Source organism: Genypterus blacodes, unplaced genomic scaffold (assembly GCF_046128005.1).
Source record: "Genypterus blacodes isolate CSIRO-AG114 ecotype Tasmania unplaced genomic scaffold, CSIRO-AGI_Gbla_v1 ptg000044l_1, whole genome shotgun sequence".
Classification (NCBI taxonomy): Eukaryota; Metazoa; Chordata; class Actinopteri; order Ophidiiformes; family Ophidiidae; genus Genypterus; species Genypterus blacodes.
Window position 1 is genome coordinate 8,381,857 of NW_027466857.1, and position 23,072 is coordinate 8,404,928.

Here is a 23,072-nt window from a genome sequence, read left to right on the forward strand (position 1 = left end):
GGACTGGAGCTACTCTTGCAGATGGACCTTGAACTCTTTCAAAGAGACGTCTGGTCTCGCAGTAATGCCCCTCTAGTGGACCTCACTGCCCAGCTAAAAACTGTAACTCTATATCCTCATTGTCACGCTCCATATCGTCTCGGTGACCCCTAGACCAATTATACAGCTGACCCAGGCTAGATGATATAACCTTGGGCGTCTTTTGGGGGCTGCTGGGGCTCAAGGGTTCACCTCTTGTCCATCATGACATGTCAGCTCTGCGTGTTAACCAGCCACTTCCCTCAGTGGTCCCCATGAGGGATTCTGAGGAAGAATGGCTCCCATGGACATTTTACCCCATGCATCAGTCGGGCTTTCTTCACAGATAAACAGAGCATTTATTTCACATGAGAAAATCATGTGCTCGATGTCAAATGCCTAATTTACTTTTCCAGCTGTTTTAGAATCTAGTGATTTAGTTAAGTTTGACTTTACTCATCATATACTGAAGTATAACATTGCTAATGTTAAATGTACTGCGTGATTGCACAACAAAAAAAAACAGACAAAGGATTGTACACCGGGATTGTGTAGAACAAAATATATTTTGACAGTACGTCAATCATTTCATCTTTACTGAATTATCTTATGATTGCCCAGCAGTTAAAATTGGGGGTGACTCTACTGTATGTAGACATAACCGGTGCAACTGCTGAATCGTAGTGCATCTGGACCTTTCTAAAGTCTCTGTGCATGCTCAGCAGCTGTGATGCATTAATGTACAGCATGCTTAGTATGCACTATAAGCTCTCGGAAGGCAACCTGTCAGTGGTGAGGAGTTGCTTAATGGGTGGGGAGTTGATTTACATTTCCAAAGGTATGTGCATACTGCAGTGATTGAAGATTTATTCAGAATTCAGCTGAAGGTGATACTGACAGTGGAGTGGATGATGTTTCTGGACAATGACACAATGCAGTTCTTAGTAAAATGGTAAAAATGTAAGTAATTCTCTTTTGCTAATGAGTGATTTTTCTGATCTGAGCCTCACATTTCAGTCAAACGAGCTTGTTTGTTGATGTTCCTAGGCTTTGTCCCCTGCTCACAGTCACATTGTGAAATAGGCTGTGGCTATAATGCAAATATACATTCTCATCAAACAAAAAAGACACAACGCAGTGTTTTCTTAAAATAAGATTTTTAATATTACTTATTATCATAAAGATATATTTACACACTTTACAGAAATAGAAAATAAAAACACAAAGCTACGCATGAAAGGAAAAAAATAAAATAAGTACTCCAAGAGCTAAAGCTTATCTTTTATAAATTAGAAACCAAAAGTTCAAATATGTACACAGTATTTCAACCATTTCTGATACACTTGTTTTATTTATTTATTTATGTCATTTATTTTTGCCCAGTTCAACATCAAAACAGAGACAGGGACTGTACATTTGGCCTGGTGAGTAATATGAGCACACACCATAAACAGAATATAAGTTTCAGGGGTAATACATTGTCTTTCAATGGTATCTGCTTGAGACCTACTAACACTGTTGCAATGGCGTGTAAGCCTACAGACTGCATCTCTCCTCAGATTGTTCTGACTGTAGCTGATGTCGGACACGGCGGTTATATAGATGGAGAGTGTGTCGCAATCAAGGGAGGTGGGGCCTGTTCTATTCTGGGTATGGGAAGTCTCATTTTGAGGCTCCAAGATAATGACAGATCATACTCATTTCCCATGGGAGATGAAATCTAGTTATCCTTTGGATTGCCCAGCCAGTGGAAATGTGTGAATGCATTGGATTGAATATCAGCCACTTGATCCTGCAGACACCCACTCTGAAGGCCAACATGATACAGTTCGATGGACGTAGAGATTCACAAGGTAAATCATGGAATGTGTTGCATGCCAACTCTTTCATTTCCACAATGAGTGAAATGTTTGGTTCAATGTCGTGTTAAAGGAATTTAATCAGGTCAAGAACCGGTAGGATAGAATAACACTAGGGCACTACAAATAAGAACCTTGTGTTTTTCCGTGATCCATGTTTTTTTTGGGTGAACGGTCTACAGTGGGTGGACCAACGACCAAGCTAATGTTTTATAACCTGCTGCTAGCTTATTCTCAGCTCCACCAGCAACACACATCTATCTCTCTGCTCATCCCCTCTCCTTACACACTCCCAGCCAAATGCATTTGGACAAAAAGAAAATAAACGTAAAGGGGGTAAGTTCTCGGAACAAACATTTTCTACCAGGAAAACATGCTAACAAGTGCATAGGAACATTACTCAGGCCTTGTGATGGTCACAGAGAAGGAAGGGAACTGGAGGGGAACATTGAGAGGATAGGAATCGTTTCTCTTGTGTAAGCCTTGCTGGAAAAGACCATTAAGGAAAATGGTTTTGCTCCCCGAGCATAATGTATTGGTTTACCATTTCAGTTTGAGCCTGGACGTGCTTGTCCTTCCACACCACAAGGCCCATTAACCTGATGTGCAGGGGAGGGCTGTGGGCTATGATCTACAAGAAAAGAATGCCTGAAAGCTTTCACGTGTCCACGACATATTGTGCTGCAGACTACTTTTCTATTTTGTTACATCCACAAAAGATACAGCTTTTCACACTGTATTCATAAAGTAAGCTTTGGACAACCAGCTAGACAAGAATTAGACAAGAAAATTGTCACAATACACTGGAAAACCATTCCATACCAAGAGACTCTTGTTTTCGGGGTGTATTTTTCCAGCAGCATAATGGAATTGCAATAGTGCAGCCTTGCAAACCCATACAGAGAAGTCTTGGAGCAAAGCCACGTCTATTTGTTGGGACTTGTTGAAACTGGAGGCTTTGGATCATGGGATATTTGGCTTTTTGTGGATTCAACTGATAACCAGACCAAGATCAAAGGGTGCTTTCCATAAACATTGGTTTGCTCTAGTCTCTGATTGGGCAGCGTGGCTGGTGCAGATGGTGTGGATACATTCATGAAGAACAGTGCGGATACAGACGTTGCTCGGCTCCTTAAACAAAAACTTCTGAGATGGGGAAATATTGATTTGAACCCCTTGACATGACTCCTGCATCCCAACCCCTGTGGCTGAGAGCTTCCATTCCCAGCTCATATCCTCCTACTATCTCCCCCAGTAATACACGAGACATCCTGAGCAAAGCTGTCTCATTCCCAAGGAGCATTAATGAAATCTACATCTCTGTCTGAGAGGGTATGAAAAAATAATGGTGGAACTGAAATTATTACTCTTCACAGTGCCCTAGGATTTAATACATTTTTAATCAAGGTGAACCTGGCTGTGGGTGGATTACCACTGTGATTTTCGATTCTCTCTTAATAAAAGCTTCTCGTGCTGGGTCTAAGTAGACTCTACGTTTTATAATAATATTTGCATGAGACATGGTGAGAGGGAAAAAATATTGGAAATCTACGTTAACCTGCCAGTTGCATATCTGGTCCAAACTGATTCCAACAAGGGTGTTTGCTGATTGGTTTGCAGTGGAATGTGCTCTAGATATTATTTTGGATCTTGCTCGCACCACTAATACATGTGCAGGTATTGAAAGGAGGCTTCTCTACGGGTTATACCTCTACGTTGTGTTACCGATATCAGCAGGGGGTTGGGGATTGTAAAGTGGGATGGGTGTGGTCTCAGTCTAAGCCAATTTAACAATGAGTCCAGACTGTAAGTGGCCCTGGCCAGCCTTGGGGAGATCCGTCTGAGAAAGATTAGCTGTAGGATTTAATGAGTGTAATGATCAAAGACATGACCACCTGTGCTGTGGCAGGGCAGATTATAAAGGCAACTGTTCCCAACATATTGTATGGAGGGAAAGGACTGAATCTGGATACATGGCTATACTGCTGTATACATAGAGGGAGAGTAAAGATATACGAAAATATGCTCATATAAGCTATAAATGTATTGTGTGTGTGTTTTGTTAAATAAATGCACAAAATATACTGCTCTAGTACAAGCTTCTATCACAGCACCCTGAGAAAAAAGAAATAAAACTACTTAAACACAGATAAAACATAAACATTAATATATTCCAGTATGATGGAAAGGCATAGCATTTCATCAGTGAGAGAAATTGGTCAAAGGGTCAAACCAGCCTTGTGCTGAGTAGTAAATCAGCCGGAGCACTAGTGGTAGGCTGAACATGGTGGTGTATTTTCTGAGCTGATGTTTGCTTTGCGACAATGTTTTTTTGGTCTAATTTAACTGCGCGCCTGGTTTTCGTCATCTTACGTGGGATTTCTCTTTGTAGAAATTGATAATGCATAATGTGTCAGTGTATCGAGACTTTAAACAAGAGGTAATGTGTTTCTCATTTCTCCCTACCTTCCATTCTTTCCTTCCTGGCAGCATTGTGGAGAAGGTTACTATTTGGCACTTCATTAAAAGGCGAGGCGGTGGAGCGGACCGCCACTGCCAGTTAACAGTCGTGTAGAGCGGCTGCGCAGGGCAGCAGTGTGGTGAGAAGGCTGGGGATTGGGATTGGGGAGAGGATTGGGATTGGGATTTGGGGTCAAAGGACTCATCCACGCTGGGACACTGACAGCGACCTTGAGTGCTTCAGTAAACCCTGTGGTCTTACCGAGTTCAGAAACACCAAAAAGCTTTGGATTAAAGATTCTCCTAAATGGTAGAATTATTCTGTCACTTTAAATAGATCGTATTGACAATGTGTGTTCTCTTGTCAGTCCAATTTTACTCTGCATGTGGACGTTCTGTATTTAGAAGGTACAAAGCACCATTAATAATGATAATTGGGCAATGGTTTATAATGTCATTTAATGCAATGCTGTTGCACATCCATTTGTAATGCAAAACCTTGGATTCATTTTTGCAGCAGACAGGTAAGAGTATCATAAGTGAATATTTTTTTAAACCAACACTGCCCTTCTGCATGATCAGCGCCCTTTTCAGCTCGTAAAGCCATATGTAGCCACACAGCAATGGAATTAGCGGCTGCAGTAACCTTGAATCTGAGAGATGGGAATACCACACCATGGAGAAGTGACAGATGCTTTAAGACTTCCCTCTCTACCACATGTCATGCAAAGTGTGTGATTGGGCTCTATTAAGCAAATGGTGGAAAAACAAAAACACTTGGGAGAAGATAGAGATAGATAAGTAGTGAGTGAGTGAGAGAGATAGAAAGAGAGAGACAGAGAATTAGAATCTGATAGCTCGGGCTCAACACCCCCCACCCTCATTTCCCTGCCCCCAATTCCTCTCAGAGCTGAGGGTGAGCGGCCTGTCCTGATTTTTTTGTGGACAAAGTTGCTTGAAGAACCAGCAGGTGCTATGGACATCACTCTTCAGGCAGGGCAAGCGTAGGCCCTCCGTTGCAAGGCCCCCCAAGGCGAAGGAAGAGCATAGAAATCAGAACCTGGGGGAGGGCGCTCGAAGCAGTGCCTGCCAAGGGAAAGAAATACAACAAAGATCAGAGAAGCTCCATCAGCCTGTGTTTTGTTTTCATGTACTAAAACATTTCATGAGTCATGCAGACATTTCAATTTCCTCTCCAATAAGGGTGCCCTCAAGGAACTTAGACACAAGCTTTTACTGTGCTGTGAGTTATCTCGCACTTGTACAACGTTAGCGTAGAAAACAATAAAGACAAGGTTATCCCAGACATGCAACAACCAGATTTCATGGGCTCTGATTGAAATGTGCAGCAGGGAGTAAGGAAAACAATTATATACAGTATGGCACTGTGAAACAGAAGCCCAACATTATACTACGCTCAGGGCACTGGATCAGATCTTGTCAATGAAACAATCTTTTATCTCCCCTCGCCTTTTATCTCCTCCTGTCCTGTGATAATTTACTCAGATTTCAACAGAGTGGCGTGCAAAGCTTTGTTGCATGACAACAAGGTTCATTCACGGATAAGAGTTTTTTTTCTTGTTCAACGATGGCATATTTTTGTGCTCATGTAATGTCTGAGAACTGATTTATATCGAATAACTACTGTATATTGTTGTTTGTCCTTATGTTGTTTGTGCCGCTGTATGATCTCAGTTTAGAAGCCCCAGTTATAGTCAGACTCATGAGCGAGTGGGAAGATTTGCAGACCTGCTCTACATTGTTTTGAAACTAGACTCATTTACAGAGCTTTCTCACACTGAGGGTCTCGTGGGTTTTCAAAAATCGCCTGAAGCTGTAAATCTGTAATATCCTGTCGTCTTTTAGACTGTCACTGGCATGGTTTAGATCTCAAAGCCGTGTTAGCACACTCGAGTCTGAGTATACTCAGATGCACAACAGCGTGACCCAGGTCGCCATCTTTTCGTTAGGAGTCCCTCACATCTGGAATGTGTAATGATGAAAAGTCAATCTGGTTCCACCATTTGCCTTTAGGTGTCTTGGGGAATAATGGATGAGCTGCCCTTGATACTGAAATGAGGTGATGTCGCGAGATGCAAGGAAGAGGATAGGGCTGTGGATGGACACTGTCAAGTCTATCATTCCTAATCTCTATTTATACAGCACGGTAATTACAATGAGGCCAATAATGACATGACATTTATGTATACTGAGGGGGAACAAAGTGCATCTCCAGCTGCTAAGCTAAGGCTGAGGAAAAGAGCAAGACGGATGAAGAAGAACGAAGTCTCAATGCTGAATGGGTCGATGGTAGATATCAGGTTTTGTGAAGAATTAATTCCTTGCTGCTCTCTGCTAGGACTACATTGTGAAAAGGTTCAGTATCTTGTCTCTTTGGATCATTTACTCGACGAAGGGCATTACCACTGGAACTGTTGCGAATGCGCCGTCTGATTCTGAAGAATGGTCATGTGGTGGAAATTGGCCTGGATGTGGAATTTAGGATAAAGAAATCCTTGAACGAGGTCAACTATGAACTTAGGGAGGCACGAGAGGAGCCGGAGAGGGAAATGAAACAAGAAAGGGAAATCTTGGTTGTGTTGTTAAGTGGTGTTTGTGGAGACTTCATTGTGACTCAGTTAGCCGTTCACTTTTACAGAGTTTCACAACTTCCTGATGCTTCCCTTATTGTGTGGCCAACATTCTGGCACTGACCACTCACTCACAGAGATTTTTCACATTTTATTGGCAGATCATGGGAAGCTGGAGGTCCCATGTTGTCCTTCAAGTATAGAATTCCCTGGCAAGGGCCTTTTTTTCTTTGTTTTCACCGTTGTGCGGCTGCCTCTGAAGTCCCGTATGGGAAGTAGGAGTGAGTTCAAAAGAATTCTCAACCCCTCAGAAAAATGGAAAAAAACCACAATGATCCATAATTCTCTATGGATTGTAAAATCTATGTGACTGCTTTAGGGCTTCCAAACTTCTTTCACTTTCATCCCTTTTCCCTTGAACTGATTAACCATGGCTTAAGGAATGACACTTCTGTGTTGCTCCTCTCACTATGGGGTTAATTTATGGTGGCCCTCTGCAGGATAGCGTTGTATGGTCAGCACCTCCTACAGGGATATTGTGTCCCGTGGAGTTCTCTCACAGGGTCTGGGAGAGATGTGTGAATGGATCCTCTGCTTCTTAATTCAAGGACATAATTGTACTGCTGTTGCCTTCCATTCACCATGACATGCTAACATTAACCAGTCCAGCATGCACATAAAGAGCGGCCCTGATTTGTCTTGAGTGCACATCGCTTTGATCATCTTGTTTAACTTATTGTATGCATTCTTTTGATGAATCTTGATCTATTTTTTGCTGACATACAGAGCTGGTTTGGGGTCCATATAAAATAGGTGATAAGAAAAATGTTTTCTCAAATTTTGGATGAAAGAACTTTCACACAAAGCTGTGTTTTACTTAGCTATAAGTAAACTATTCTTGAAGGAAAAGATACACTCCTGGGGTGAGAAACTGAGCTCTCCAAAGTGTTATCTTTAGTAAAGGGATTTAAGTGACTTAATCAGATGGAAAGACAAAGATTTATTCCAGCTGAACTTACTCAAAGGTTAGGTTTCTAAGTATAACTATCAACTCTATGAGGAAATAAATTATGTAGCCTCGAAAACAGCCTTGGTCGTACTATGAAGGCATGCAAGCTGGTAGGCCAAAGTCCGATAATCTGTTAAAACACAGACTTTCCTGTGCCAACAATAACATCCTTGTGTTGGAGTTGAGGCTGGCTCTGATGGTCATTCAGATTTTCAAGTCTTTTCCATGGATTCCCATTCATGATCTTAAGCACCCTAGCGCATTGTGCCAACAGTGAGTTTCAGAGGCGTTAGTCTCAACATCATTCATTTTTAGAAAAATGCAAAACGTGCCATATTACCCCATCAGTCAGCAGTTATGATTTAGAGTAGATTGTGATTGAATCAGCACATGTGGGTCAGATCGGCAAACGTAGCAGAGATTGTTGGTATGCTTTTGTCTTTGGCAACATACAGGACTCTTTCAGCTCATTTTCTTTGTTAGAAACCCACCTTGCCTTAGAACGGCATGGGCCCCTTGTGGGAAAGACGGGGCCGTGGGCGTCTCCTCTTCCACCCGGCTGGTCTGTGGCTTTGACCACCCCTCGCAGGGTTCTGCTGGACCACCTTTTTCACTGTAGCCGCTTCTGCCAGCTCTCTGCCATGCTCCGTGGAGGCCATGGGACCTGGAGGACGCAGAGAGAGGAAGGTCCAATTAGATCCCCAAAAATGGCCTCTCCACTAATGCTATATCACAACCTCCTCCTCACCCAGTGTATCACATTTTGATTATGAGCCAAGTCCATCAGTGACTGAGAAGAATGCATAGCAAAATCCGACTGGGGATCACTGAGGTAATGGATGAGGAAACAAGAGACATATATAGATAAGTGTGTGAGAGTGTGTGTGTGGGCCTCGTCTAGCCCACCCAGCACTGTAGTTCATCAAGTCAAACTGGTAGAACCAAAGCAGGGCAGATTTAGCCCTGTCTAAGAAGGAAACCCAAACCCTTGTGTCTCATATCTTCGTCACTCTCCCTCAAGATTACAAACCCTACACAGTACCAGACCTTGTTGAAGTACATCTCACAGCCGTGTTTGATCCAAGATTAGAGATGAGTTTAATAGCAGTGTCCCTCTCACAGGATGTATGGTGTGCGTGTGTGTGGTGTGTGTTGGGTTTGCAAGTGTTTGTGTGTGAGCATGTGCACGTTTGTGTTTGAGAGTGATCCCAGATGTTCTCAGTCATCTCTCAATAAGTGTGGCTTGATCCCCTTAAGCCCCTCTTTTCCAAATGGCTCGGTCCACCTCAAGGGTCTCTATAACCTTTCAACCGGACTGAAAGAACTCCCCTAAAGATGAGGTTTTTTGGAGTGTTATACATGTAATGAGATGTTTAAGGTGGATGATCACAATCCACCTATCTCTTAAATCCGGTCATTTCAGTAATAGCTAAGCAGAGCCTATTGATCATTCCTCGTAAATGGATTCCAATTGTCAAACCCAAACCCTCATTTTCACTGCCAACTTCACTTCTCTCGACCAAATTTTACTGTGCCATCACTCACATGGGGTCATGACATTCCAGTCTCCTTCCTGGAGAGACACTGGCACCATTTTTAGAATTCCCCATGGAATGACCTTTCCTTGGGTTTATGAGGGCCAGGGTGAAGACGCATCTTAAGCTAAGACACCCAGTCGACTGCGTTAGTGGGCGAAAGGAGCAAGCTGTGATTATCCTGGATTCCTGATTCACTGACCAGTGTTATGCGTCGTCTCTTCCCTACCTCTCTGGTGCCTTCAACTTACTCATCCTTCAGCATATGACACTTGTGCCAGAGTGTTTGCTATATGAACAAGGCACAGCTATGAGCAGCAGGAATGTGCTCTGATTGTAATCTTTAAACAATTCCCAAACAAATTCTACAACCCGTTTACTCAAACTCAACCGCAATCTTTTTTTAATGGAGGGCAGTTTTCTTCACGAGCAGAGTCCAAAATGTGTTGGAAAGATGACAAACTCTAATGACCTTCAGCATTAGAATATTTACATTTCTGAACCATTTCCTCAGAAAGATTTGACAAAGGACAAGGTGCCCTGCTTCTAAGGGGTTGAACAGTATGAATGAGGGAGGCAGCATATTGAATGTTTTCAGTGTATATCCCTGAAATGGCACACGTCTCGTGTTGCATTTCCATGCTAATCTTCTTCCACGAGCACATTACAGACTGTTTGTGGGCTAACACTGGCCTAATTCATTTGCAGCAAGGAAAGTCTCTCCAGCATATTTCCGCATCTAAAGCCCATCTTTGACCCCAGGCGCACTAATCTTAAGCTTTATCCTTTTGTTATTGTTCCAGATACAGAATAAATAAGGGTTCAGACATTCTGAGGGCAGATTATTTTTTTAAGTAGGTACAACAGTAAAATATTCAGTGTTTGAGCAGATTTTGAGGCTAACCTGTGTTAAAGAGCCCAGCTTCCCATGGACACACTTATAGTGTTTAGGCCACTTTTACACCTTATTTTAAAATGTAATCTCTAAAATGTGATCTCTGTAGACGTTATCTGGATACTGATGTCCCATGTCTAGACTTGCATTTACACCTTGCCTTGTTATCAGGATTCTGCCTGCATTGTGATCAGATCGCGGTCAATTGCAGATTGTTCCACTATTTATACGCGGTGGTCCCTCCTTGCTCCACAGATGAGCAGCACCTATTTTTAACTTGTGATGTTCTTGTGTGGGCTGTCGCTGTCTGCATTCCAGATGCTGGACCAACTCCTGGTTCAAAAGCGAACGAGACATTTTCAGCTTGTGGACAGATTTTTATATCAGAAATGTGACTCGGGTGTACAGATTGCAGTTGCACCTTGCCAGTTGTAGCTCAGTTCCGATCCCAATGTCCTACGTTATGTCTGCACCTTGCATTATCCAGCATTTTCTATCTTGGATACATCAAGCTTTTCCCATGTTGCTGTGATACTTACAGTAACAGTGCTACTGAGTCTTTCACTGCAGCTGATGTTTGAGCGAGGAGCTGCTTTAACAGGTGGTGCAAACACGTACATGGAGACACACTCATACACACACACTCACACACATCGCAAAGCAAGATGGCAAAGTAATTGTACTTTGGCTCACACAACCCATCCATTGCTCCTCTCTGGGTGGCTCAGGCTGTCATAACCCAGGTCCATAATGAGACAATTTAGATGTCTCCTGCCATGGCAAGCTGTCAGCCACAGCACTGCACTGGGGTTTGAAGGGAGAACATCTCCTGATTCTCCTGACAAATCTCAACCCATCCAATCTGGCTAGAGGATAAAAAAGTGTAATGGAAGCTGCTAAAAATAAGCTGGGCAGGAGTGATAACACTGGCAATATAGATTAACTCTTAGGAAAAGCATCATGGTGTGACAGGTATGTCAAACAGCAACATCTGGCGATGTATCTCTGCCCATCTGTCGTCAAATACATATAGATTGAATGCAGCAGTATCCTTTACGTCTGGATAAGACCTTTTGATTGTTAGTATGGTAGGGTCGTCATTGGATAATGCATGTTTCATCTCCATAAACAAAGATATCGCGGCTATCTTATTGCTCTGAAATTCGATCCAGCCTTTGTAGTATCCCATTTGATCTTTTCCCATGAGATCTTCCCATGTTTATGTTCAGAGAGTAAAAGGCACGATAACATATGTCTCGCAATATCAGCCATCTTATCTCTTTGGTGACCTTTGAGCCTGTGGCTTTGCCCTCTTCCCTTCCAAATCCCAACTTGTCTCCTCGCAGCTGGTAATTCCCAAATTAAAGTTTAATAAAGGGAGAATTTCAGGAATGCCTGGTTATTGCTACACCGCTGCTTACACGCTTGCTTCCTCCTCAAACAGGAGAGTAGTAAGGGCGGAAGTAGAGAAATGAAAGTGATCAGGCAGGGGAGAGAATAGTGGCCAGTGTCACAAACTGGCCAGACTCCAGACTAATGATGAATCGCTGGTTGACTGCTCCCTATTTCCCTGCCCTAGTTCCACCACTTCCAAAGGCGATATTTGTTATGTTGTCTTTTTCGTATAGCTGGCCCTCCGTCTTATTATGGCCTGACCGAAAGTGCAGTACTGACAGCTTATCCCTGTCGAATCTGCAATCACCGGGGCCTGGAGAGATATACATCTTCCAGCCCTTGTCCATCTAGTCAAAGAAGAGAAATGGATGTCCTCTGGGGTAATGCCAAGTTCATCAACTGCCCTCATGGCTGGCAAGAGCAAACTGTAAATCAGAGCAGTGTGTCAATATAGAAACACAGAGAGCATGGCAAATGGATTAGAGCTGCTTATTGATGGTAGTAAAGTTGATTTGTGTGTATGGACTGCCAAAAGTACCAATAAACAAATGTCTGCACTTGTAAATGCAGCCACAGCATAATGGATTTTCTACCGCTAGGAAATAACACATAAAACTATATCAGTTTGTGAGTCTGAATAGCAACAAGTAAGCTGATCTGTGTTCATGGTTCATGCTGTTGTAATACAAACACACAGTCAAGCATGGATGCCAAAATTTAATCCTTGCTGCGTTTAATTTTGTCTGTGTCGCTGCAAATTGATTTGCTGTCCTCTCGAATCTTATTTGTTTGTTTACTCGTCTTGCTCATCACTCTCAGTCACACTGATTATGAATCAATTGTGTGCAGTCACATTGATCCATTTTCACGGTTGGCTGAGCATTTCCAAAACATTAATCTTTCTTCGGCGGTGTTTTTTCTCTGTCTGTACATCACTTATGTGTCACCTTAACTCCATAACTCCTGCTCACAGCAGCTGGTACAGATGTATCTTGATGTGTAAACAAGCAGCTGTCAGAATGGAAATGAGGAGAGGAGAGTGATTCTACTTCCTCTTTGGACGATACAAATTTCCCAAGGTAATGTTCAGGGAGCTGGTGTCATGATGTTTTAGATCTGGTGTTCTCTCCTTGTTCACACTAAGTAAACATTAAGTCAGTGACCAAATTAAAGTACAATAAGTGGATAGAGGATGGATTCTTATTAAAAGTTCCTTGGACACTATTAATACCATATTAATCCATAACAGTGTATCGTCCGTAAATGTGTAAATAAGTAAAGGACTTACAGGACAGCTTTTGTTCTACATGCACAATAATATAGAGAGCATAATTTGTACATGTAATGTGCTTTGTCTCGATCCAATTGTGTCTTATTATGTGCATGTGCAATCCTTATGGGTAACAAAACAATATTGGATGGAGGAAGAATAAATACCCTTGTGTGTGTAGCCATGGTTATTACCATGACGTCGGAGGAACAAGCCTGCTGTCTCCATCATGTGCCTCCCTTTTTCATTCACTAAAAGGAGAGGAGAGGAGTAGCTTCAGCTAATGAATCCCTCTATAGCGTTGCCATTACCACACATACTAACCCACACAGCCAGGCAGAGACATGTCACAGGCAGAGATGCTTCCGCAGCATAAGCACATTAGGGGATCAGGATTAGTTAGGCATGGATAAGATGAGTTAATTGTGCCAGAGCAAGCCAAACATTCTCTTAACCTCCAGTAAGCCTCCTCAGCATTACAGTAATGTAGTGGGGATTTGCTAGCTGCTTCCTCACACATTCATCCTTCACATATGGAATGGTGCCTGAGCAAGGAGACGGTCCCTCGTTGCTCAGCTTTCACAAATCAACATTTTGTGTCGCAAATGCTGCTTATCGCATGCCTTCCAGTAAGTCTGGGCCTTGGCAAAAACTGGTACCGATTGCTTGCCGACTTTCAGACCATGTTACCATGGCAGCCACTGTGAAAGGCACTTCCATTGTCAGTTGAAATTCACCAGGTTCTCAATTTACAAATTTCAGAGCACAATTTGTGAATTCATGCTCAGCCCTCTGACTGTGTCTGTGCTGTTTTTCCACCTCTTTTGGACCACTCTTCTTGCCTTTGAGTGTTTGGCCTTTGAGTGTTCTTCTCAGGGGGTTTGTTTTGGTCGCAAGCGCTTTCTTCCAATTCTGCTGGGCCCTGTTTGATATGCAGCATTGTTGTTTTGTGATAATGCTAGGCTTGTGGCTTCACTGAAGGCTTGCTTTGTCCATGCAAACTCCACTGAGGAAACCAAAGTGCATGAAAAGTTGCTCCCATTACTGCAGCTTTTAACATTAACCCCTTGTCGACCTGAAGAAAGTTTGCGCGTAAATTTTGCAGCCTGCCAGTTTCTTTGAGTTAGTCAGCTGCCTGTGAAGTGTGGAGCTGTATATGTTCCTGAATTAGAGCATGTATGTACTGATGAGGTGTGAGACTGCCTGCTCTGCTATGATCAGAGCGCTGCGAGTTCAAAGGGCCAGCTGCAGCATTGAGCCAACTAATGAAGCCACTGACTCCCCTCACCACTTGACTGCCTGTTGGTTTATTCACAAACCCACTCCAGCTGAAGGGGTGAATCTTTGGCTATGAGGTTACAGTAGGTTGGAGCCTGCTGAACACGGGCAGTCAGACGAGCAAACAAAAAATGGCCTCAAAGGGAGATTTTTATCACATTTTGTCCATTGAAATGACCGAGCGCAGGAACAGGGAAGGTGCTGGTGTTGCAGAACGGACTCCATCTACGCGCATGGCAGGTAGGCAGGTAAAGCTACCAACCACTGCCCTAATCTCCAGAGATTGCATGTCAAGGGCAAAGGGATCCTCCAACCATCCGTTTCCATGGGCACACTAATCAGATGTGAAACACGGCCCCTCCCTCTCATGTGTCATCACACTCCCCCCCCATGCTGTGAACCTGCATGCTTTCTCCCATTTGAGATGTGGGAAAGAGAGAGAGGAACAGAAAGAGAGGGAGAGCAACGTCACTGCACAGGGTTCACTGCAGCTTTTAAAGCCTGAGGGAACCATCGCCTCTCCCTATAGCATATACTCTTAAAGGAAAATAGCATCAACATTGCATCAGATGCGGTTACCTTTCTACCAATACAAAACAGTGCATTTGACAGCTTTGCAGCTGAACCAGATTGACTGATTCATTCATGCTATAATCAACTGCATTTACTGTTCCTTAAAAAGAAGTAGATATGTATGAGTCTCAGGTCAGGTGAAATTATTTGGAATTTTTTAAATTGTTGAATTGTTAAATGATGCTTATTCAGATTTTGGACATGTTTATGTGTGTCCACTGTGGCAGTCCGTTCACTCATGCTGTGAGGCAGTGACACACACAGAGATTTCCACTGCAGGTAAACTGAAACACAGTGTTTATTGCTCCTCTGCAGTCCATGAGGTTTTCATCAGCTGTGAGGATAAACTGTTTGCACGATGTGGATACTTGTTTATGAATTCCATATAATGTTTTGCTCTTGATTTTCACAAACATCTGTTCATGTTCAGGGGCCCAGAGTGCAGGGTGCCCTCTCCAACACGGAGCATGAGGCCCTCTCCCGATCCAGCAAACAGGATGTGGGGAGATCAACACCGTTATGCCTCCTACAAACTGCGCGATCATAGCAATGTTTGATGATTGAGTGTCACACTGTCTGGGATAGATATAATAAAATCTTAGTCAGAATCTGTGCTAGACCTGTCAGATACAATGGGCAGGTGCAATGAACCCTGGGAAATCAAAGAGTATGGAGAGCACAAGAAAAACAAGGATGCAGGCAGTAACACATCCCAAACTTGTCATCTCAGCACCACTTTGAAAATCAAGCAAAACAACATCAACGTATTTTGGCCGTAGCACCGGTGCTTCTATGTAGTGGAAACATCAAAGGACGAGGAGGCTGATAGTATGGGGCCAGCTATGGCTCGGGAGATAACTTGGAATGCCAATTCTGCTAATTAAATTTGTAGTAAATAAATGCTTTCTTGGCAGCACCTTCATTTCACTCTTCCTATTGCTTGGCTTATACATTCGAGTCAAAGCAGTGGTGTAACAGATTTTGGTAAAAAATTACCGACACTGTCAACATTTTCTTGAATGTTGGCGCAAGAGCAATAAATTGGCCATCAGTGGTCTAATATGCATTTTGGATAAACCACCAAATCTTTCTTCACGACTCTCTCACACAGTCGTTCAGTTTTGTCTGCTGCAATGCAAAATCTGCAGGAGCCCTCAGTCAGTGGCAGAACATTTGATTGACCAATGTTTAAGCATAGACGTGTAAGTGTGAAATAGTCTCCCAGGGAAAATAACACTGGTGATCAAAGGGAGAACGATCGTCATGAATAATGCATGAGTTCATAAATGAATGATATGTGTTGTCACAGAAGGGACCCAGATGTGTGGAAGATGGAGGAGATCTCATGATATGTTTTTTTTAAGCATTCCATATTATATAAGGTGAGTACTTAAGGTACAAAACAGTTGGAGACAATAGGAGGTTCACCACGGCTTAAACAGGAGATATGGACCGGTGCCTAAGGCTTGTTGTTAGGCAGATCCCAGTGGGGGCATCACTAAATGGACCCAAACTCTTAGTCCCTCTGCACAATCCAATCTACAGCCTCAATCCACAGTGTCATCTTCATGGTAACGAAAGCCCACAACAGGCTTTGAAGATCTTAACAATGACCAGCTGTGTGTCACTCTCAGCCAAATATGAAAGCTTGTTGGCCCGTGATGGCGCCTATAGAACGACAATACCACAAAACCATATTTATTTGATTCTCCATAGCAATGCATTTGTACTTCTTCAAGGAAATTTACTGGAGGATTTTTTTTTGTCCTTTTGGGTTTTCTACAAATTGAGTGTGAAAGTAATTAAAGCACCGTCATTCCAAAAGACCACAATATTTATTCTGTGGTCTGGCAGCCTGTTAATAAAAATGTCCACTCAGATCTTGATCAGGAATCTGATCTTTGGGTCTACCGCTATAAATGTAACACTTAATGTTCAAACAGAGAGTCATAAATCACTGTAATATTGGACGCAAGTAAAATACAGCAGTTTTTGAAAGTATCTGGCTCTAATTAAGTTGTAAGGAGTACCATGCGCCCGAGGATAAGGTCTGGCAATCACATGAGGTCTGTTTAACAAAGACACCCCCCGGCCCTCCCCAACCCCACCACCACTCTATGCCCCAATCTGCAGGTTCTTCCCTTACAGCTCTAAGGAAGCTAGACATGGACAGACATATGTATAAGGAAACAAAATAAACGGAAGAAATGACCCCTAAATTCTCCTCTTGGACAGGGTGAACCACCAGCTGTGAGGTTCTCCATGTATCTACAGGTTCCTCCACCATGAAAAGCTTATCCAACCTCTACGCTTCAGATAGCGTCTCTTCCTGTCCCCTGGCCCGTCTTTTACTGCCTCTGCTTTTCCCCTTCAATGCTTATACTCTCAAGGGAAGATCTAAGTGAGTAGATTTATTCATTCAAAGGGTTCTGAATTACATTACACCAGACCGGCAGTCACATATGCCAAAGTCTTCAACCGCCGAGCTCTCCAGGGAGCTTTGGCCCAAAGGTTAGCCTTATATCCCTACCAAATGAGTTATGATTTTTCTCTAAAGCTCTTCAACTCCTACCCAATCCAAAGCCATTGCGAGTCCCATTCATGAAGCTCACATTGGGTGATATTATACAGATGTGAAGTGGTGTATCACGGAAAAGCCTTTTGAAAATCTCCTCATGGAAGCCGACAATGGCGCTGAATTGCATATCATCAATCCAACTAATGATGATACAGACAGAGTGGATCATGAAAACATGGTTCTCATGCTACTATTCAAGTTCACAAAGGCTAAGCAACAGACACATGGGCAGGAGGATAACAAATCAAGGAGAGTCAAAACAAATCCCATGAAATATTCTCTCTGTCTCTCTCTCTGTCTCTCTCTCTCTTTCTCTCTCTTGCGCGTTCTCTCCATCTGTGTGTTTGTTCTGTCTGAAGCAGGCAAGCCACACACCTATAATGATGCTGCAGGCGCTCGGCTCTATTGACTCGTAATGCTGCATGACGAGGAAATCCAGGTTCTTCATGAAATGCATTTCATCCATTCATCTTGTGTGTGTGTGTGTGTGTTGTGAACGTGCATGACATAGTCTAAACCCTGCTGGTGCTCACGAGCTCCTGTGCTTAAAAAAAAAGGGGCTCTGTGATTCTCCATAATCCCGTAATAACCTTTCCACTGCTCCCCCTTTGACTCAACTGTTTGCTCAGTGTTATTATGTTATACCCCCACATCTGGAAAAGTTTAGCTGCTTTTGTTCTCTCCATGACCACCGTAATCACGTCCGCAGGCACAAACACCTCCTTTACGTTCGAAATCTCCAGCGCCCAGAAACCAGGATTATGATTTAAAGCTTCCTGGTTACGGTTGGTTTGCGTCTATTGATGTTGTTTAACAAAATAATCAGACTTCAGCGGTGCCTTACTCCAAACGCCCGTGTGCGTAGCCTTCCTCTTTTTGGCACTGCTTTGACCCGTAACGCTCGGTTCAGCGTTTGAACGAGGCCGGCTATACTATGTATGCATGCTGGTGCCACAGTGCAGCCAGCCCCAACAGTACATCAAAGTTTAATATGGAATAATAGCGCCGCTGACAGCTCTCATAAAATCCCCCCCTTCCCAAGCAGACGGTTCCTTTCCTAGATAATGGCTGTGATCCGGGCCCCCTCTCAAGCTCCTGAACTGCCTCACCTGTTCCAACCTGGCGGAGCAATTACACCACCCGTTTATGTGCCTGCGTACGTGCGCATGTGCGTCCAAGCTAGCCCGCTGTTGTTTTTGCCTCCGTGCTTCCCTAGGTGGAGATTGGCAGGGTGTTTTTACAGCGTTGAAAAATGGAGTTTCGATGTCTGAGAGATTTTGTGACGGAGCCGAGATGTCACGCTGTTGTGAGAATAAGCACTGTTTATGTAGCAGTCTTAAGAGTTATAGAGGGAGGGAGAGTGATCGGCCTGGGGATGAATTATGAATACCACATGGCTGAAGCTGAAGCCCACTCATGAAGCAGAGTGCTTTTTCGAGGATGGGTAATTGAAGTGCACAGCTAAAGGATGCTAATATTACATAGAGAAGGCCACAGCTCTTTTAGTGTTCTGAATGAATATTGTAAGTAGCGTTAGATTGTTGAGACGAATTGCCTGTTGCGTTGTGAGTTCATACATAGATTTAATCCCAGACATACACACACATCCCCACCCTGCATCAGTCTACCAGATTCAGTTTCACATTCAGATTGCTTCAGAACACCTTTCTGCATTTACACACACACACAAACACTCTCTCTCTCTCTCTCTCTCTCTCTCTCTCTCTCTCTCTCTCTCTCTCTCTCTGCCGCGTGTGTCTTTTCTCCCCTCACTCTCCCTCACACACACACACACAAGCACACACACACACACACACACACACACACACACACACACACACACACACACACACGAACACACACACAGATGCCTGAGAGAGAAAAAGCCCACTGAACTGGAAAAGCGTTTGTCTCAAGATGAAAGGCTTCACACCCACTGCCTACATGCAGAGCCTCTTCCGACACCTTCCCGCGACAGCGCACACTGTAGCAGAGGCTTGTGCTACGCAGACACACTCCAGCTAGCATCACTCCCCACACCCATCAGCACCGCAACACACTTGCATCTCTTCCTCTTCCCTACTCCCTCCATGCCTTTCTCTCTCCCTCTCTGTCAATGGAGCTCTGATACTACAGCAGCAGCCGGGGAACAGAGAAGCACATTAGCGGCATGACTTAAACAATGTTGAGCAGGATCAGCTCCCGTGAAAAGCCAGAGGCACAGCAGCCTTGTTTTTCCCGTCACTGGTGTAGCACGGTGGGCTCTCAGGCGTGGAACATGCTTAGCCACACGCAGGGCGTGAAAAACGACACTGACCATAATGCTAGATAATTGCTTCCCATTTACTCATGTGCTGAGAGCCTCAGACAAAAATAGCATGTCGCTGTAACGAATGTGCTGGGAAGCATGGGAACTGTGAGTGCTGTGGCTCTGGATCGATACACAGAGTGGACAGCCTCTCGCAAGCACAAAGTCTATACAGTGTCTTACAACCACTGCTGTATACAGCTCAAGTGGTCGGTACAGCATCTCGTCTCTGTATGTGATGGCCTATATTTTACAACATACAGACCATGCAACCATCTTGCAATCACAGTCTGTGCAGCATCTTATAATATATGCCACATAGAGCCAATTCAGAGTGTAATACATTTTAATTATAAATACAGTGTCTGTCTGTGTGTGTGTGTGTGTGTGTGTGTGTGTGTGTGTGTGTGTGTGTGTGTGTGTGTCTGCTCCAAGCAGCTGCAGTTGATAGGTAGGTGACAATCCCCAACATGCATTTACTCAGGCCTTACTGTTGTTTTCTCTCACCACAATGTTACCTGCATCACATCTGCAGACTGGCCATCAGTCTTCAAACTCACCCCACAGCCACATTTCTTAAAATACATCTACTCACACGAGCCATGAAAGAGACTCAGGCTCAGCTTCTGACTTACGCTCCCAAGTTGCAGTTGTTTTTTTTGCAATAAATGTGACATTTTAGATCTACATTGAAATGGATAGTTAGTCCAGTACATGGCAGCACTTTACGGAAATTTACTGTGACAAGGCATCAAGACTGAGCCCCTCAAGAGACGACCCATGCATCTTGGATCTGTGTTCCCCTCACCGATGCATACAACAATTACAATCCTCATTATTATCACCACAGGAAGCACACACGCTTATGTAGATGCCGTATTGCCTTGCTACACATTCACAGTCATGTAATAATCATATAGCACTGAAGTCAGATGGCACCCATTAAACCATAAATTAATCAGATTCATTCCATTCGCCACTCAAGCTTAGAGAACATGTGCCATGCATATCGTACATTTCATAACAGCCACAACAGTCACCCATACATCCAGCCTGTGTATCACTCAAGAACAGCTCTGCTCACCACACACATGAATGTCCATCAATAAAAGCCTCTTAATATTTCATCTCCCAAGTCCCAGATTCTGCTCACATCAAGGTGAGGCTGGGAGAATAAGGATAAATCAAAGCCATGAGCACAAACCCCTTTCAAGTTTAAGATTAAAAAACCAGCAGCAGTACAATAGCAGACAGTATAACCACTGCAGTGCAGTACTGTATATAGCCAGGTGCTGATATTCCTGCATTTTAGAGCCCACACAAGGCTAACCATGCTGGGTAACTGATCAACTACAGCTGCCTGCACGAGCCCAAGGCTAACAGCAGAGAAATAGAAAGCAAAGAGAGGCAGCCAGCGACAAGCCTGGCCGCTCCTGTACTCACCAGCACTGGCAGAACACAGCAGAGACACCAAGAGCACAATCACCAGCGTCAGGATCTTCACATTCATTTCTGCACTCCCCTCTGGCTCTCCGCTAGTCACTCGCTGATATACTGTAGTGGTGTGTGTGTGTGTGTATGTGTGTGTATGTGTGTGTGTGTGTATGTGTGTGTGTGTGTGTGCGCGTGTGTGTGTGTGTCAGTGTGTGTGTGTGTGTGTGTGGAAGGGAGGGAAAGGGAGAGGGGGAGAGAGAGAGAGAGAGGGAGAGCAGCTGAGCGAGCAAGAAAGAGAGAGGGAGAGAGAGAGACTGTTTGCTCCCCTGTGTGTGTATGTGAGAAGTGAGTGTGTCAGTTTGTGTCCCTGGGAATGCGTGTGTGTATGTGTGTGTGGTGGCTCCCTGACTGCTTTTGTGAGTCTAAATACGTAGTTGTATATCAGTGTGTGACAGCGCCACTCCAAGACTGAAGGCACGTCTTTATCTAAGCTCTCTCGTAGAAGTGTGTGTGTGTGTGTGTGTGTGTATGAATGCGTGTGTGTGTGTTTTCCTCTGTCAAAGAAATGGCAGCATGAGCCAAGTTCAGTGAAGCTGTGAATGTGCTGAGAGTCAGCTTGCAGGTCTGTCTTTGGGTGCGAGCGTGTGTGTGTGTGTGTGAGTCCTGTTTGCCTTGGATAAGGAGTCTAGTTGGTCATGTGGCTTATGTATCATTGACTCTGTGGGTCACGGAAAAGCCGCCCCCTCCAACTCTTCCACCTCAACACACACACACACACACGCACCCACCCCCTATTTCCAAACGCACACATGCAAGTGCGCACGGACTGAAGAGAGAGAGGGGCTGGGAGGGTGGAATAGGGTGAAGGAGGAGGAGGAAGGAGGTGAAGGGTGGGCTGGTGAGGGGGGGTATGCAGGTTTATGATAATACCCAAACAGATGCTCTTGTTGAGAACTCTTTGAATTGCAAACAGGGCTGCTTGCCAGGAATCCAGGAATCAAAAATACCAGCTTATGGGGGGGAAGCAGATGAAAGAAGGGAAGGTGTGAGATGAGGTTCATGTTTTCCTGCTTTTGTATCCACGCCAGCTGTATAGAGCTTTTCTTCCTCGCACTATTCTTTACCCACAGCAGCACTGGCAGAACCCGTCTCGCTCAAGGTACAGCGTAAATCACCCGCGCCGTTTGAAGTCGCCGTCCGTGACATTGGGGAGTAACCGCAGGAAAAAACTTATCAGCCGTTTGCCCGAGCTCAAAGCACGAGCTGTTTGTTTCGCTGCCTCACAGCCATTTGTTTTTATTATTTATTTATTAGTTGCAGAGATTTTATTCTTCGCCTGAACAAAGCCTCCAGAAAGCCGCCTCCCTTGCAGCGCCATGAAAGCAGACAACTTATGTTTTGCATTTGTTTATCAGACAATAAACGGGAAACGTTGCATTTCTTACTCCTGAATTGTGAGAACTATAGCGAGACGTTGCAATTACATCATTACATGTTTTCTTATCGCCTTCAGCCATAGGCCAACATCAAGGGGTCACATCTCTACTTCCTTTCTCGCAAAGAAGTTCAATTAGGAAGTTACATACATTTTGTGAGTGTGTCATAGATAAATCACTGCTAATCACTGGTCCACACATTACATCATGTTGTGCTCCACCCAAGGACACAGAGTGCATAGAAACACCAAGCGTGTAGGTAAATGAACTTTAAAATGCACTGACACAGCCGTTTAATATTCTGTAAGATCAGTGGTTCCATAGATCCGAGTCCCCACGAGGGTGCGGTGACACATGATGGATGGACTCTGGTGCCTTTGGTCACAACCCCCCCTCCAGCAAAGAGCTCCACACACCTCCTTTTTCTATGTGT

At 44.0% G+C, this 23,072-nt stretch overlaps 1 protein-coding gene across 1 annotated transcript; it reads right to left on the reverse strand.

Moving 5' to 3' along the window:
- Positions 1 to 1,158: 1,158 nt before the first annotated feature.
- Positions 1,159 to 21,865, reverse strand: apln (apelin). The gene is made up of 3 exons (XM_076149028.1): positions 21,213 to 21,865; positions 8,429 to 8,601; positions 1,159 to 5,423 (listed from the first exon to the last, which is right to left on the reverse strand). The coding sequence occupies exons 1-2, from the start codon at positions 21,277 to 21,279 to the stop codon at positions 8,435 to 8,437; spliced, it is 234 nt and encodes a 77-aa protein (XP_076005143.1). The 5' UTR covers positions 21,280 to 21,865; the 3' UTR covers positions 1,159 to 5,423; positions 8,429 to 8,434.
- Between the last annotated feature and the right edge of the window lie 1,207 nt (positions 21,866 to 23,072).

What these genes read in the sequence shown, in the direction of transcription:
- apln (XM_076149028.1), bottom strand. Translation starts at nt 21,279, where the DNA reads ATGAATGTGAAGATCCTGACGCTGGTGATTGTGCTCTTGGTGTCTCTG. An exon ending in GCTGTGTTCTGCCAGTGCTG is followed by an intron (nt 8,602 to 21,212) that starts GTGAGTACAGGA and finishes TGCGTCCTCCAG; the next exon opens with GTCCCATGGCCTCCACGGAG.